Below are 17,236 nucleotides of genomic sequence, written 5' to 3' on the forward strand. Positions count from 1 at the left end.
ACGGCTCTTAATTTTATGTGAAACCTCAATTCCGTTCATTCATATGAAAGACAAACTCGACCAACGTTAACCCAAAAAAATTAGATATTTGTGAAAAAAAGAAAAAAAAAAGGATTTGTTAAAATAGAAATGAAAGGGAAATAAAGTAACTAAAGAGAAAAATGAAAACAAAAGTTTCACGAAAATGGCATGAGAGGATCATTAATACAAGAAGAAGAGAACCCCCTTGCTTTCCCCTTCCTTCTTATCACCCAACCGCCGAAAGGCTTTACCTTTTATTCATAAATATCTCCATTTTTGTAATTTTGTATATGAATATATTTTGCATTCAATCATTTATATCGATCACGAACAAACCAGGGTTTGATCAAGCATCACGATCTTCAATCAATTCTCAACCGTCTGATTGATGACTCCGGCGTTGACATGTCGCCGGCGTTGCTAGAGACCTAGAGCTCCGGCGCACCCCCATCAACAGCAACAAGCGAACCTCAATAACGGTCAGATTTCTCGCCCTTTGTCGTTTGATTTTTCCTGGGTTTTCGTTGCCATACCAATCCGAGCAATATCAAAGTTCGTCACACACGATGGACCCATCAAATTTAGGCGATACATCGTCGAATTCGATGGAGTTAAACTCCAATTTTAGCTTCAATACGCCGCCCGGTTCTCGGCAGGGGTCGGGTCTTTCCAGGCCGAGGCTTGTGAAGGTGAGGAGGGGCACGGCCTCCCAGGTTCTGAAGCCGGCTGGCTCCCTGGAAACTGGGTTTCATCCCGGATTTAATCCGTTTCGAACGGGTTTCGAGAGTTCGAATCCAGTCTCATCCGGGCCAGAAGCTGGGACTTCAGTTTCTGGGGCATTTGGGACCCCTAAGAGTGGGAATGAGGAAAAGTTGTTTGGGGCCAATAAGATTGATCCGACTGCGAATTCGGGGAAATGGGATTCTAGTGGAGGTTTGGGGAGAGTTGTGATTGATGATATGAGGAATTTGAAAATTGGGAGCGGCAATGAGTTTTTCAATACAAAAGTGGGTGCTTTTAGTTTTAATGCAAGAAGTTCGAGTTCACCTGCGGGGTTGGATAAAGGTGGTTTTGTTTTTGGAAATGGCAATAAGCAGAATTCTAGTATTGATGAAAGCATTGTGTCAAAGCTTCCTGAGGATATGAGGAAGTTGAACATTGAAGGTCCCGAGAAGCGTGAATCTGTTGAGATAGGTAAAGATCAAAAGTTTAATTGCAGTGCAAGTGATAAGACCAAGTTTGGGTCGGGTATTAATGACAATGTGGGTGGTTCTCTGGGCCAAAATAACGAATCAGAACTACCAAATGAGTTGAAGAAGAAATTGAACATTCAAGAGACTGTGCAGCTGGATCAAAGTACTGACAGGCATAATGCCGATGATTTGAATAAGTTTGTCTTTGGAAATAGTAAAAAGGATAGTTATTTATCAGCCGGAACCCCGGAAAATGTACTTCCAGATAAGATGAAGACTCTGAACATAAAGGATACTTTTGATGGAAGAAAAGGTAATCTTCTATTGAGAAAGATGGAGAAGTTGAATATAGGCAGTAGGGCTGGAGGCTCTATGCAACCAGATCCAGGGAGATCTTCACATGAATCATTTATAAAAACCATGGAAACTGGAAATTGTAGCGACAAGTTATTTCACATGAATGAAAAGAGGGATGAGTTTTACTTTACAAGCAAGCACGATGGTATAGGCACACACTCTTTAGAATTTAAATCACCAAACCCTAAAGCAAACGTGTTTTCTGGCGTAAACAAGAAAGTGGAATTCAATGCGAAGAGGCAGTCATTCAAGGAAACAAAAATGAAAAAAACATCCGCAAAATTAAGGCGTTCTACCTCAGCCCCTCTGGGACCTGGGCATGATTTTGTTTCTAGAGAAGGCAGTTCCGAAGAAAACATTGAGGCCTCTGAATCCTATTCGCCAATGGAGGTTTCTCCATATCAAGAAACATTGGCTGATAACCAGTGTTCAAAAGAGAATTCTGCTGCATCTGGTGAATCATTTAATCTACATAACAACAATTCGGCCCCTTGTTCAGTACCTACTGTTTCAAATATTCTTATTGATGAAGATCTGGCTATGGCTACAGAACATTTGGATATAAATGAAGCTGATGCAACAACCAGAGAAGCAAAAGAGGACACTTATGAGTACCGTCACGATGGTAGTGTTGGTACTGAAGGAACTCTTGAAGGATCTATGTCCGAGGTTGAAACTGAAAGCTTTAAGTCTGCAGCTGAGGAGGTAGACTTTAATAGCGATAACTCTCATACTTCGGCAGAAACTGAAGCCAGTTCGAGCTCAAACATGGAGAGCCATGATACTGATGGAAGGCTACACTTTGGTTTCCCTTCAAGTTTGGAAAATAGAAGTGGGTCTAACTTCACCTTTGCTGCCTCTTCCGCTGCACAAAGTCAAGTATCTGCATCAAAACGCCTCCAGAAAAAGAAAAGTCTGGTAAAGGCTGGTCAAGATACCAATACTATAGTTCCAAATGTTAAGATTCCATATGCATCATCCTCTTCACAGTTTTTGCCCTATTCTGGTGCTTCAGCACTTATGTCACCTGGACATTATCAGAAAATAGAGTCATCTATCCCACAACCCAGACGTGGAGATAATACTGGAGTGCGTAAGGAACAGGAGATAAAGCAAGAATCTATTTCTTTGTCTGCTGAAGCAGCTGCAGCTCAGGAAGCATGTGAAAAGTGGCGACTAAGGTCAGGACTTATATTCATTTAATCATCTTTGTCTATGCTTAAAACTCATTGTTTGATGTCCCTTTTAGACCTCTGAGTGGAGTAATATAGCCCTGTGCTAAAGATGAGCTTCTTTTTGTTGAATTTGATACATCTCCAGGGGAAACCAAGCATACTCTAATGGGGATCTGTTTAAAGCTGAGGACTGCTACACACAAGGAGTGAATTGCGTTTCTAGAAATGAGACATCTAGAAGCTGTCTTAGGGCATTGATGCTGTGCTATAGCAACCGTGCAGCAACACGTATGACTCTTGGAAGAATAAGAGATGCACTTGGGGACTGTATGATGGCTGCTGCAATTGATCCCAACTTCCTGAAAGTACAGGTTAGAGCTTCCAAGTAAGTATTTTCTCTTTACTATTTGATATTTTCTTTTGACTTTCCAGTATGAACCTCTGCGCTAATGCAGCTTCTTTTTTTGTTGATCGCACTTTCCGACATAAAATAGGATGAGTTATGCAAACATTTCATGATATCTAGTGCGTTTTTACTTTAGACCATGAAGTTTTGGAATTTACAAGCCAACCACCTGAAATTTATATATGGTTGGGTATAAATTTATAACAAAAGTCAAATGATGGACTTTAACATTTTAAAATTTCGCTATAATTCTTGTTGAATTTTAATACAATTGATTGTTAGACTTTTGCTACTTACCATTACTTATACAATATTGTGCGGTTGTTCTTGGATTGTCTGGTTCTAAGTAAGACATTTTACTGGCACTCAAATTTCTACTTCTCATAATTTTCATATGTTGTTCTGCTGGTCTTTCATTGGGTATTTCCAATTGAATGTGCTTTGTCGCTTTGATTTTTGAGTTCCGGCATAGAATTTTTCAGTCATAAATTCATAATTGCTTTTCTTTTCACATAACATAACCTTCCATAATTGTATTTCTTTTTAAAATTCTTAAAGCTGTTATCTTGCTCTTGGGGAAGTTGAAGATGCTTCACAACATTTTAGGAGGTGCCTGCAATTAGCAAATGATGTCTGTGTGGACCGAAAGATTGCAGTAGAAGCTTCTGATGGCTTACAAAAAGCACAGGGAGTGTAATTAATTAAAAACCCGATCTTACTGCTTTCCATGGGATTCACCATTGTCTACAGTTAACATCACTTATAAATTACGTTGTGTACATTATAAATTCTAAGTCGTATGTTGTGTACATGAAATTGGTTAATACAGTACTCATCTGAACCCTGATAATGCTGAAACTTTTTCTCATTTTCGTAAAAACAGTTTAAGTTGCAAACCACATAGTTTGTAGGGTGATTGAGCCAAGAAGAACTAAGGAATTTTCTGATTGTAAAACCCCTATTCTGGCTTGTAAAGGGAAAAGACTGGAGTAAAAAAAGGATCAAAGTTGGAGTGTTGATCTGTTTGGGGTTTTAACTTATATTTAATTTCTTTCTTTTCATCTTCAATATATTATTTCGTCTGAAGGCATTGCAGATTTCAAATGTGCTCATAATTATTGTTGCTCATGTTTGATACTTGATGATATGGTTGGTTGTGAAATTGTAGTCAGGAATGCTTATAACTTGGTTGTAGAAGTAAAACCCTGTTGGATAGGTCAGAGGAACTATACTTTCAAGTTGGTATCAATTGAGGATGGCCAGGGAGGTCTGACAAATGTATTTGCAAAGGCTATTGTTGAGCAAGGACTTGGTATTGTTGGTCGACAGTGAATTTAAAATTTGGTTTGAGTTTCTTTTGGATTAGAATGAGTTATTGTGGGGCTGTTTTGAACAGTGACGAGAAGGCAAAAGTTAGTATTTTAGTGGATTTAAGTGTGTTATAAACAAGATATCGTAATGAAATTTTGGGAATTTTAAATAACCATTCTGCATCCTCCAGGCCAGTAAATTTTTTTTTAATTTTTTTTTTTATAAAGAATATATCTATAATAAGTTTGAGAGATATAGGATCAAAAGCAGTGTGAGCTTGAAGGTTGAACTATAGTATTACGTGTACTCTCCTAAACCTCAAATTCAAAAGCAAAGGTCTTTTATTTGTATATCTTCTCACTTGGTGCATTTTGTGTTTATCTGAGGAGGAGATTGTGGATCATGTTTTCTCCATTGCTCTTGTTCTGCACAGTTGTGATGGAAATTGTGTAGGGGAGTTAGAGCTAGTTGCGTTATTCCAAATTGTTGTTTTGAGCTTCTAAGTACCAAGTTTGAGGCTTTAGGAAGGTGGAGGAAAGCTAAATTTTTGTGGGGTTGCTTTTGTGCTGGCAGTTTTTTGGAATATTTGGGTGGAGCGTAATAGAAGAATTTTAAAGAATACAAGGGTGTGGGACTAGACGAATTATGACATAGTTAGATACTGGGCAGCTCTGCTATTTGCACATCAGTTTCGAATAAGGATGGATGCATTTGCCGCTGTGAAATGAATTTAGGTTTCAAGTCTTCAGGTTTTTGTATCTTAATTTGAGAGGTCTGGTTCTGTACTAAAAGTTTGATTTTGGATTATGGGTAGCTTATCTAATTTTTGGAACTGTTTCTGTTTTTAATCAAAGTTAGTCTTCCTCAAAAGGAAAAAAAAAAGAAAAAAAAAAAAGAAGAATGGCAAGCGAGTACCACGATGTAAAATCAAATTTATAATAATTTCAACCTTTAACTTTTTGCTCACATATCATTTTATATTTCAAAGTCCGATTTTAAAGATTATTTCACATTCTAGCAAGTGTACCCTATCCCATGTTACTGTGGGAACATGTGTAGATGAAATGTGGGACCAAGTTAGATAATGGGCAGCTCTTTGGACGTTAGCTTCAAATGTGTAGGGATTATTTTCACTCTTTTATAATAATGGATGTGTTAGCAGCAGGGAAAATGAATTTATATTTGAAGTCTTGGTTTATGTAACATTATAACTTAGCTCTTTTTGAGAGGTCGTTTTTTATACTTCAGGTTAAGATATACATTTTTCTTTTATTATTTTTTGGCCAATAACAGTTTTATATTGCTTACATGTACACACGTACAAAGTTTTTGTATATAATGGGGATCGCTTGTGGATCCCTATCCGCATTGTATTTAATGATCTGAAATATCTATATTATGTCTCAATTGGATCATCCCTGCAAAATATCAATCAAATCTTAAGCCATTGTTCTAACCATTGGATTTTTACAGTGAAGTGTTTGTATACAAACTGATTTGGGGTTTTAATTGATGGCAGAAAGTGTCTGAATGCCTGAATCTTTCTGCTGAACTTTTGCTATGGAAAACATCTACTAATGCCGAGCGTGCTTTACAACTTATTGATGAAGGTTTGGTAATAAGTCCTAGCTCAGAAAAATTATTTGAAATGAAAGCAGAGGCTCTTTTTGCGGTTAGTGATTTATTTAATTATGTTTTTTCTTTTATTGGTTTTTGCTACTCTGATTTTCAGTCAGTTGTGGGTTGAATTCTGTATTCCCTAGCAGGTGCGGAGGTACGAAGAGGCGATTGAGCTGTGTGAGCAGACTCTTAGTTCTGCGGAAAAAAACAACCTTCCAGCAGATATCAATGACCAGGTCGTTTCTGTAGATAGTTCTGAACTCTCAAAGTACTTTTACTTCAGACTCTGGCGGTGCCGTATGATTTTTAAATCCTATTTTTATCTTGGAAAACTCGAGGAGGGTCTTGCTACACTAGATAAATATGAGGAAAAGATGTCTACCTCATATAGGTAACTTTTAGACACGATTTTGATGTTAAATTGTGTTAAAGGTTTGCTTTTGTTGCTTGAAGTTCCTAACACTATGCGAATGTCCAGGAATTGGAGAAAAACTCTGCAATCATCAGAACCCCTTGTTCTCGTTGTACGTGAACTTCTGTCTCATAAGGTATGCTCAGTCTATGCTGTGTTTCTTGACTTGTACAATCCTCTCTGGGTGCACACGTAATATCACAATTGAATAGAAATATTTGAACTCATACCTCATCCCATATTAAAGAAGGTTGGGCAGGATCCTCTTCAGCTGTCTTGCCGACATGTAATTACAAATAAAGACATGACGTATTTTCAAAACTAGATAGGACTTTCTTAACCGTGTCATTTTCCTCCTATAGACAAAGAGTGCATTTGTTACTTAAAGGGCCTATTATCAAACCTCATTGGTTATCCTGGTGGAACTTTCTCCTATGTTAGCACTTGCTATGATGTCTGGCTACAGGTTTTTTAATTTTTTGTTTTTGAGATATATAGTAGTTTCTAGTCATTCGATTGCAGATATATTTTCAAACCAATCACTTTCTCGAACAATATTTCCTTTTTCAAGTGGTGTCAGGGTAAAAGAAGGTTGTACCTTAGTTTATGCTTGGCATTCTTCAGTGTCTGCTAGTTTGTTTTTCCAATATTTGATGCGTTTAATTTGAGGAAGTGTTAATGGCACTCCACAAGGGTCATCCTTTACTCCTCCCTTATAAAAAGGGAAAAATTGCACTTTTGACTTATTTGGAGTGTCAATAACAGCTCCCTTAATTTATTCATCATTAACTGTTTAATTGAAAAATATGAAATGCTCTACTGCATATACATGCTGCTTATGTAGTGACTTTCTTCTTTGTTATTGTACATCGTAGGTTGCAGGGAATGAAGCATTTCAGGCTGGAAGACATACTGAAGCTGTTGAGCATTATACTACTGCTTTGTCCTGCAATGTTGAATCACGTCCATTTACAGCTGTTTGTTTTTGCAATCGTGCTGCTGCATACAAAGCATTGGGCCAGATTACTGATGCTATTGCTGATTGCAGTCTAGCTATAGCTCTTGATGGAAATTATCTAAAGGTTTGTTCAAAGCTGAAGTTTTCTTAATGATTCTTTGATATGGCATTGCTCATGATTTTACTTATTCATTACTTTTTTCTTTGGTAAAAGGAGGGGCTGGTTTTATATCTCTGTTTGATTGATATCAGAGATATACAAACTAGTAGTCTGGTTAGGTCATTAAGAGGGCATTTGATTGACCGGACCAGGACTGGATTACGACTTCTCTTTGTGGGCTTATTTTAGGCTATTTAAAATGTGGGGCCTAAATAGAACCAATGCAAGCCAATCCCTGCAATTAATCTAGGACAAGCCATCAAATGTGCCCCAAGTGTATTAGTACCTCTAATTGATTTGTATTTTCTTAGTGACACAGCTTTCCACCTGTTTTTGGGGAGCATTGGGAATGTGTGTTGTGATACTTATTTGTGTGTTTGTGCGGTTACTTCCTGTGGAAATGCAATAAATGGATCTTATGTCTAACACATTAATTTTCAAGGAAATCTTAAAACATTTAATTCCCTTCTATTTCAATTGCAATGAACATCCAAGTTTCCAAGAATGTCACATTTAATTCCCTTCTATTTCAATTGCAATGAACATCTAAGTCTCCAATTGCAGTCTACTGAACTTCTCAAATTTGTGGTCAGATTTTGATTAAGATATTCAAGAATTTTACTTTTGGGTTAACCCTTGAGAATTTAAGATATATTAGATATGAGTAGTTGGCTCCACTTAGTAGGTCTTCCCTGGATAAAAGATTAAAATGAAGGAATTTTCAGTCAGTTCAGTCTTGACACCATTTTTGACATCCATTATAATTTTTAATTTCTAACTAAGAATTTCTCCCATATCTTTTGGTTTGTGGTTTGTACCAATCTCAAAGTGCAGCTTCTCCAGGGTTAGATTTTATTTAGACTTTAAAAATCTGGTGTGCTTTGCTCGGGTTTCCTCATGTATTGTGTTATGTTATACTGTAGTGTGAATATCAGTTTCTAATCTCCAATGAACAACAGATAGATGTGTAGAACATAACCTTACACGTGCTTCACAGGCAATATATTTATCACATTTAGAATGGATGTGACCACGGAAATGCTCTTTGGTGATTAATTTTTCATAAGGATATGGAATTCTTATGAACTGTTTACGTGGGATAAAGTAATCATATAACATTGACATAGGCATATGGATTAGAATTGTTTGTCTCCCACATTTGGGATGCCAACGGGCTAGACTGGAAAAGAGTGACCTGAACTTTCAGAATGTTGTACAAGATGTTGGCAGAGTTGTGAAATACTGTATGGTTTATTGGTCCTTGTGAACCTTTGTAGTTAAACCTCTTGAGTTATAAGTGGTTGCTTGTCTACGAACATTTAAAATTTGAAGTCTATGGGTCGATTATGTTGGGGATGGAAGAAGACTACACTATTACAATGAAGCTGTCATTCCTCTAGTAGGTGGCGCTTTGCCGCTTTCACAATCCTTACAAAGTTGCATTTCCTGTGGCATATTGCATTTCAGAACAATTATTTTCTTTGTTGGGTCCTCCTATATGTTATGTCAGTTCCTGTTTTCTTTTATACTTTTACAGGCTATTTCTAGACGAGCCACATTATACGAAATGATCAGAGATTATGGAGAAGCTGCTAAAGATCTTCAGAGACTGGTATCTATTCTCACTAAGCAGGTAGAGGAAAAAACTAATCTGTGTGGAACATCTGACAGATCCATTAGCAGCACAAATGACTTGAGACAAGCTCGTCTTCGTCTTTCTGAAATAGAAGAAGAAGACAGAAAGGACATCCCCTTGGATATGTACCTTATTCTGTAAGTTTATCTGCACCTATATTTGTTTCTAGCATATGGTTGCAAACTGGCCCCTCTTTAGGACGTTTACATGAATGCTTCTAGACTATACGGTTAAATAATTGTTGAGGCTGAGTTGTTATACATTCATGTGGGTGTACTGAGTAATTAACTGTAGCTGTTGAGGCTGAGGCTGAGGCTGAGGAAACCAATTTTTTAAATTATGGGTGGTTCATTGACTTCCATCTTGTTCACAATAGTTGAAGTATCCTTCTGTTGGTTTAATTGCCAAGCATAAAAAACTTCTCCAGATGGTAATTTAAGCAATTGAAAAAACGAACAATAAAAGCTGGCTTTACAGTGAAGTGTATGGGAAAGCCTATGCTAGAAGCAGGGAGAACACTATCAGAGACTTGATCTCGAATTTGTGACTATCATGAAAATTTAGACCGAGATCGTCAGCTTAACACTGAAGCTGTTTGCTGATAATTCCTTGGTATAATATAAGTAATTATTTACAACAAGCTCTTTGGTAATGCTCCATGCTCTGGATTGTAGGCGGATAAGAATAATCCATGGAATCTAAGAAATACTTACACATGCCGTTTATGATTCTCCTAGAAAAGGTGTAGCTTTTTAAGACAGTTTAATTCCGAGTATAATTGATTGAAATTATCATTAAGTTAATTTGGTTATAATGGTAGGGGAGTTGAACCCTCTGTTTCGGCATCAGAAATCAAGAAGGCCTATCGGAAAGCTGCACTTCGACATCATCCTGACAAGGTATGTAATATTTTATGATTTGTTGCTTGCTTACTGCTATTCACCGTCTAACATGTTCTTTTATAGGCTGGTCAATTCTTTTCAAGGAGCGATAATGGTGACGATGGGCGTTGGAAGGAGATAGCGGAAGAAGTGCACAAGGATGCTGACAGGCTTTTTAAAATGATTGGGGAGGCATATGCAGTACTTTCAGACCCAACCAAGGTCTCTAAACACTTTGCAATAATGCTTTATTTTATTTTTTTCCGGTTATGTTTCAATAAACAAGTCTTTGTGCAGCACCTTTTTGTTGAAAAAAGTTTGTACTTTTTGTTCATACTGCCTTCATCCTTATTTGAGTTATCAGAGATCTTTTCCTCTTAGACGTTGATATGCTATGGGTTTTAAACTTTTATTGGTAGAGACCAGTGAGATGTTTCATATTCTGGTCAATTATAATCTAATGATTATTGTTTGGGTATTGTGTTTCACAAAATTGATGAAGAAATGTTAAAATCCCAACTTTCTAAGAAATTGTGGTGTTTATTTTACTCATGTTGCAGCGTGCAAGGTATGACACCGAAGAGGAGATGAGGAATGCACAAAAGAAACGCAGTGGAAGCAGCACATCTAGAATGCCAGCAGATGTTCAAAATTACCCATTTGAAAGTAGCAGTAGTAGGCGACAATGGAGAGAGGTTCCGAGATCATATGGCAACTCATCTTCTAGAGGGTCAGAAGCAACATGGTCAAGTAGATATTCTTGAAGACATGCCTGATTGGAACCTTGATTCTTCAGAAGAGGTTTTGAATGGAATGAGGTTAGAAGATGGATTTATTCCGTTGCTACATGTGTAGCTTCACTTCAAGGATCAACCGACATGTGCAGTTGATTCAGCTTGCATCTCAATGGTAGTGAACTCCCGACAGTCAACAGCTTGCGTGGATTGTGATTGTTTACTGGCAGTAGGGGGGAAAAAGCTCTAGTTTCCTTGGAAAGTTTGCAGGCTTACATAAGCTTTGGTGGAGATACTGTAGTCTGAAAATACCAAACGAGGCGATACCTCCTACATCAATGTGTGTTTGTGTGTAGAAAAAGAGGACCGATAATGCGTACAGCTGACGGTATGTGAAGACGCAAACCAGAAAGTGCTTGTTCCAGTTTGCTAGTCATTTTATCGACACGCCAGAGATTGTTTGAAGTGCTGGAATTTTTGTGTGTTTGATGCTTTTGCTTCAGAGATTGTTTGAAGAATAATTGAGCCTGAGAAAACTATTACCACAAAATATATTGTCGACACGCCACAGATACACACACCGGGTGAGGGGTTCTTTAGTTTTGTGTACAGTCACTATTTCTGGGTGAGGAAGTTGAAATGATTTTATATATATTTTTTTCAAATTCAATATATTTACATTACTGAGCCCAGATCTTGTGCACTACCGTTTTCCTTTTGCTAGCCGGCTGCCCTTTTGCGGAATTTTTCTTTTATGGCTCGTTTAATAATCCGTAATTAAAATAAGAGGAAATGAATTGATGTGCATTGAGGAATTGGAATGGGATAAAGTGAGAATTGGATTTCTAGTGAAGTTGTTTATAAAAGTTTGTACATTTAAGTGTAGGAATACTAATTCCATATAAGCTATTCATCAATTCATTTGAATCGGAGTAAAGTTGTTTATCAAAAGTTTGTATTTACGTGTAGGAATACTAATTCCATATAAGCTATTCATCAATTCATTTGAATCGGAGTAAAGTTGTTTATCAAAAGTTTGTATTTACGTGTAGGAATACTAATTCCATATAAGCTATTCATCAATTCATCTGAATCGGAGTAGGAATCAATGTTATGTTAAAATTTCTTATTCTAAACTAATTGTTGTATATGCAACCTGATAGAAAAAAAGAATCAAATTCCTTTTCTCACCAATAGTAAACACAATATGTATTAGAATTTACAATTTAATTATTGCATGTATATTTATTTTTAACAAAAACTTTAATTCAATAGGATAGTTCTATTAACACCGTACAATCTTATGAAGACACCCCATATTTTTATTCTTTTCACTTAAACTTTCATTTTACCTGTATTTGAATTAAGTTTAGAAGTCCAAAATAAACCCATCCACCCGCCTATGCTGGCTACCAACCACCGCAGTGTCTCGGCAAAAATTAACCCATCCACTCACCATGTTCTCTCTCTATATCTCTCCAATCACCAACCACTTGTGGATAAGCAATAGGGAATTGGGAAATGGGTGATGAAATAAGAGTGTTGGGCAACTCTTGGGCTACTAGAGGGTCGGTGTTGGCCAACAACTTCAAGGACACTAATGTGATAACCAAATTGGTTGTGGGCTAGATTTCCTAGAGTGCCGATTCAATACAAGGAGGATAATATCATTAAGGATATCAGGCAACCAATTGGTTGTGTGATTAGGGTTGATGAGGTTACTCTGGGGCTTAATGGCTTGTTTGCGAAGATGCTATTGGAAGTGGACCTTAGGTTCCCTTTTAAAGAGAGTTTTGATAGTGAACCATGATGAGGATAGCCCTACCCTAGTGAGCTACGAAAAGTTGTTCGAAGTTTGCTTCTACTGTTGTAGGAGAAGACTTAAGGGACATGATTGCCTTGAGGTGGAGGCTAATGATGGCTGTTTTATGATAGAGTATATGAGGATGAGCCCTCAGTTTTCCTGAAGATATAGTTGGTGGATGAGGATATGAAGGCCAACCTGCACAAGGATGTGATGTTGTGTTTTCCTAGCGCTGCAAATGTGGATGAAGAGTATACAGAGAATCGTGAGGCGGTACAGAGAATAAAGGAGGAAGGTCCTGATGAGGAGGGCTGGACTACTGTGATACCTAAGTAGAAGAGAAAAGCTGAGAAGTGCAGGGGTGGGGAAAGTTTGAGGGATGATAGGCTCAGTGACGTGGTTAGCAGCCCTAAACACAAATGGGCGGCTGGAGCTAACCTTGTCCAGAACTGGGGAGGTCTGGGAAGATGGTGGAGCATGATCAGGGGGTAAGCATGTTGAGTGAAAACTATAAGTATCTTGATATTGATAGAAATTGTTGGTGAATGATTTTTTGCTAAACCAGAATGTCATGTCGAATGCAAGAAACGATGATGTTGAAACTAGGGGTAATTCTGGAAGTGTGGTTACTGCCTGCCTTGTTGCAGAAGCTGATTCTACGAATACAAGGCCTAAAGTAGGAATGATGAGTCCAAGGAAGAGAGTCTGGGAAGAGGATGCTACAGAGGCTGGTTCTAGTTGTTACCTAGAAGAACTAGATTAAGGAAGTGCATCATGTGGCTCAAAAAAGCCAGAGTTAATTGCTTACAGTTGGGAGATAAAAATACAAAGTTTTCCCATCTTAGTACTACAAAGTTTTCCCCTCCTAGCACTAATGAGATGTCTAAAATTGCGAATATTATCAAGCCTTGCATAAATGAGGAGGAAAATAATTTTTTACTCTCCCCAATTACTGTAGATGAAGTTTGGGACGATGTAGATAGTATTGGGGCACTAAAAGCCCCTAGCCTTGAGCCGTTGCATACTAGTTTTTACCAAGGTTGCTGGGATATGATAGGAGCATATTTATGCGACTTAATTGGCTTGTTCTCGTGCTTTTACGTTGTGTTTCTTTAGTTATTTTAGTGTTTAAAGTCACTTTTGTGTGTTTTCAGATTATAAGGCCAAAGTGTGCAAAATGATGTAATTTGGAGCCTTATGGAGCAAAAGGAATGGATGAATTAGAGACTTGAAGAAATTAGGTTTCCTAATCAACGAAGGATTCCTAATTGAAGATGGATTCCTAATCACATGAGGATTCCTAGAAGAACAAGGATTCCTATTCCAACAAGGATTCCTACTTGAAGTAGGAAAGTTAAGCCAAGGTTTCCTATTTTGGTTTGACCTTTCCTAATTCTAAAAGTACTTATGTTCCAGCCACTTTGAGGACTTCATATGCACTTGAGGACACAAAACAAAGGCCTTAGAACTCTTAGGGACCTTTGCCGCACCTTTCCCAATTTCCCATCTCCTTGCCGTGCAAGGGAGCCATCTCCCATCAGTTTTAGGACACTTAGACCTTCCTAAAGTCCTTGCCACACACACCTTGCCCATTCCTCTTCCTTGCCGTGCAAGGGAGAGGGTTCTTTCCTGATTCTATGCATTCAAACACATTCCTAATGTGTTTCAAGGCTGTGCCGCATATCCCTTGCCCTTTCCTTTAATTTTCTGATTTTGTTTCCTATTTCTAGAAGCCTTAGACTTAATTTCTGATTACCTAAATAACCTAGGGTTTTAATTCCTGAAATCCTTTAAATAAGCATCTCTTTTGCAGCCACAAAAGAACCATTCATTCCTATTCATGCAGAAACCATCCCACCTCCCTTTGCCACACCCATCCTTCACCAATCTCCATAATTTCTGACCCCAAACACTCCTAGCCGCACCATACATCCATCCTAAATACCATTCCACCTTTCTACATCATCCATAACCCCCAAAACTCATCACCAAACCACTTGTGTGCCACAACAAGAAGGAAGAAGGAAGGACCCTTGGATGTTCAAGCTTCATTGTTGGTGCATTCTAGGTGTAATTCGTTTTATGATTTCATTGTGTAATTTCTTCCCCTTTCGTTTTGCTATAAACATGAGTGGCTAAACCCTTATTGGTTAGGGGTGATTTCAAAGCCATGACTATGTGTGCAATTTGATTTGATAAATTCCAATTATGAATTCTTGAATTGTGAATGCAATTGGCCTAACTATTTGATTAATAACTTATTTGTGTTTGTTAATTAGGGGTCGACACTTAATTGGCATGCATAAATATGATGCTAGAGTATAAGGATGTTTCACATAATCGTTACAAACTTATATTCATATGTAGTGAAGGTTGCTAGTCACAATCGCGTTAAGTTCAATTCCTAGCATGAGTGACATGATGTCATAGTTGCAAGTGCTTTGTCATTGCTTATGGTTTTCATTGAACGTAATGATCTTTGATCGTATCTCTATTATGATGTCATGTAGGGGACCTTTGAAGAATGCTTTGGGTTGTCGAATGATGCCATCCAATCCAATAATACAAGGAAAACCTGAAAGTTAGCTAGTGATGTCACGGCTAATTTGGGGCAATGTCGTTCATAGTTCTATGAAGGAATAATTGGAAATCGAGTCGTTTGAATATATGTCATGTGTGGAGAAAGAGCCTCTAACTAATCCATCATCCATTTAAAATCCCAACTCGTTTTACAATCTGTTTTAATTACAAAGTTTTTGTTTTGTTTTCAATTTCGTCAAAACCAATCTCCCATTTATTTTGAAGTCCTAGATTAGTTAGAAAGTGTTTTAGTTTGTGTTTTTAAGTGTTTTGATTCAAGTTATAACCCAATTTCGTTCAGATTTATGTTAGAGTTCAAAACTGCCCAGAAAGTGTTTTTAAGGCAGTTTTGAGTCTTTTGGTTTGCTTTAGTGTTTTAAATTTTAGTTTTGCATTCTTTGAGTCTAGTTTAGTGTTTTAAACTTTGTTTTTACGTTTTTAAGTCAGTTTTCAAGTGTTTAGCAATCCCTCCTAATCCCCGGTTTAGAACGATCCCTACTTATCCATACTACAATTGTCAACAAGAGGGTTTAATTTGTGTGTTTAGTTATTTTACGCATCAGGATACAGTTGAGAACTCTATTTTTTCGGTATGGTGAAGGATTTCTTTGAAAATAATGCGAGTCTCTGACTGACAAATCATACAAATATAGCACTCATTCCTAATGTGGAAAACCCAAAAACTGTTGGTAACTATAGGCCTATTAGTCTTTGTAATGTGAGTTATAAAACAACTACTAAGGTCATTATTAAGAGATTAAGGCCTATTCTGAATCTCTGTATTTCTCCAAACCAAGGTGCATTTGCACCTGGTAGATCAATAAAGGATAATATTGTGATTGCTCATGAATTGTTCTCAAACTGTTGGTAGCTTTTAAAAATTCGCCAAGGCCCAACCCCCGTAAGGCCCTTCAAACCAGTGCATTGGACTCCTGTTGAATTTTTTTATTCAAGTTGTTATGCACATACTACACTTTATAAAAGTGTGTTCATTTTGCACACCTTAGCATTTTTTTTATCTATTTTTTTTTTTTGGTAGTCTGAATAACCAAAATTAGAATATTTTTGTTGAATGATTTGTCACTTTTCATTGACACAACTGTAGCTCGTTAACGTTGACCCACACCGACCCCAAATAACACAATTTATGAGGTTGTGATGTGTTGGTTGTCACTAAATTGACCACATGACCCTATCGAGAGATGACATCACGAGCCAACTTAATAGAAAAGCCTAAGTATGATAATTACGACGAAACCATAGTAAGATAATTATGATGTGAGAGAATTTGAACCAAAACGTTCTTTACTAATAGAATAAAAGCTACTACAAAGTCTCCTAATCAACCTTCCCACTTGGGGACACAAGTACAGGGATAAGATCCCATTACTATCACATAACATCAGAGCAGCTAGAACTCTTACACAACAATAAACACATAAAAGTGTAGTGCTTTGCATAATGAAAAGTGTGATCATATGGTTATTACAAACTAGAAAAAAACTGCAATAGAGAATCATCACCCAAAGTCCAGAGGATGGATGCCTCACTGCCAAGCCCGCTAGTCACCTTTGGGGTTGTCCTTATTCACGCTACGTTCTGAAGGGTAAAAAACAAAAGCATGAGTGGATCAAGTTTATCTAGTTAAAATAATTTAAATATAATAAACCCCGTTTTGAAATCATATATACAATAAAAACTACTTACGTAGCCAAGTTCAAATCACATCGCTCGTCATATCAAAGAAAGTAATACTAATCATATAATCAATGTAATTCAAAATGTATAGCAAGCAGGTGAAGTAGCATCTAATTGATCGATGACTAGCGTGAGCTTTAAAGTGGAAACTATGAATAATCATTTAGACATCGAATTTGCACAAACAAAGGATGCCATGTGATTCAAAACACCGAAAAACCTAAGGTTAGGTCTCGGGTCCTACATGCGTTGCTATGCATCGGCCACGCGCCCTTATGTGCCACCGTGCT

The 17,236-nt window shown here is 37.4% G+C and overlaps 1 protein-coding gene across 2 annotated transcripts; it reads left to right on the forward strand.

The window, feature by feature from the left end:
• Positions 1–158: 158 nt before the first annotated feature.
• LOC103426979 (uncharacterized) lies at positions 159–11,556 on the forward strand. 2 transcript variants are annotated; one of them, XM_070819160.1, is made up of 11 exons: positions 159–2,752; positions 2,892–3,131; positions 3,711–3,837; positions 5,980–6,135; positions 6,227–6,474; positions 6,562–6,631; positions 7,371–7,577; positions 9,151–9,386; positions 10,070–10,148; positions 10,215–10,352; positions 10,691–11,556. In XM_070819160.1, exons 1-11 carry the CDS (start codon positions 588–590, stop codon positions 10,892–10,894), a joined length of 3,870 nt encoding a protein of 1,289 aa, XP_070675261.1. In that variant the 5' UTR covers positions 159–587; the 3' UTR covers positions 10,895–11,556. The 2 variants fall into 2 exon arrangements, with proteins under 2 accessions (XP_070675261.1, XP_070675262.1); XM_070819161.1 differs by having other exon boundaries at positions 6,230–6,474.
• Positions 11,557–17,236: the final 5,680 nt, after the last annotated feature.

The sequence above is a fragment of the Malus domestica genome, chromosome 03, assembly GCF_042453785.1.
Source record: "Malus domestica chromosome 03, GDT2T_hap1".
In the NCBI taxonomy this organism is placed as follows: domain Eukaryota; kingdom Viridiplantae; phylum Streptophyta; class Magnoliopsida; order Rosales; family Rosaceae; genus Malus; species Malus domestica.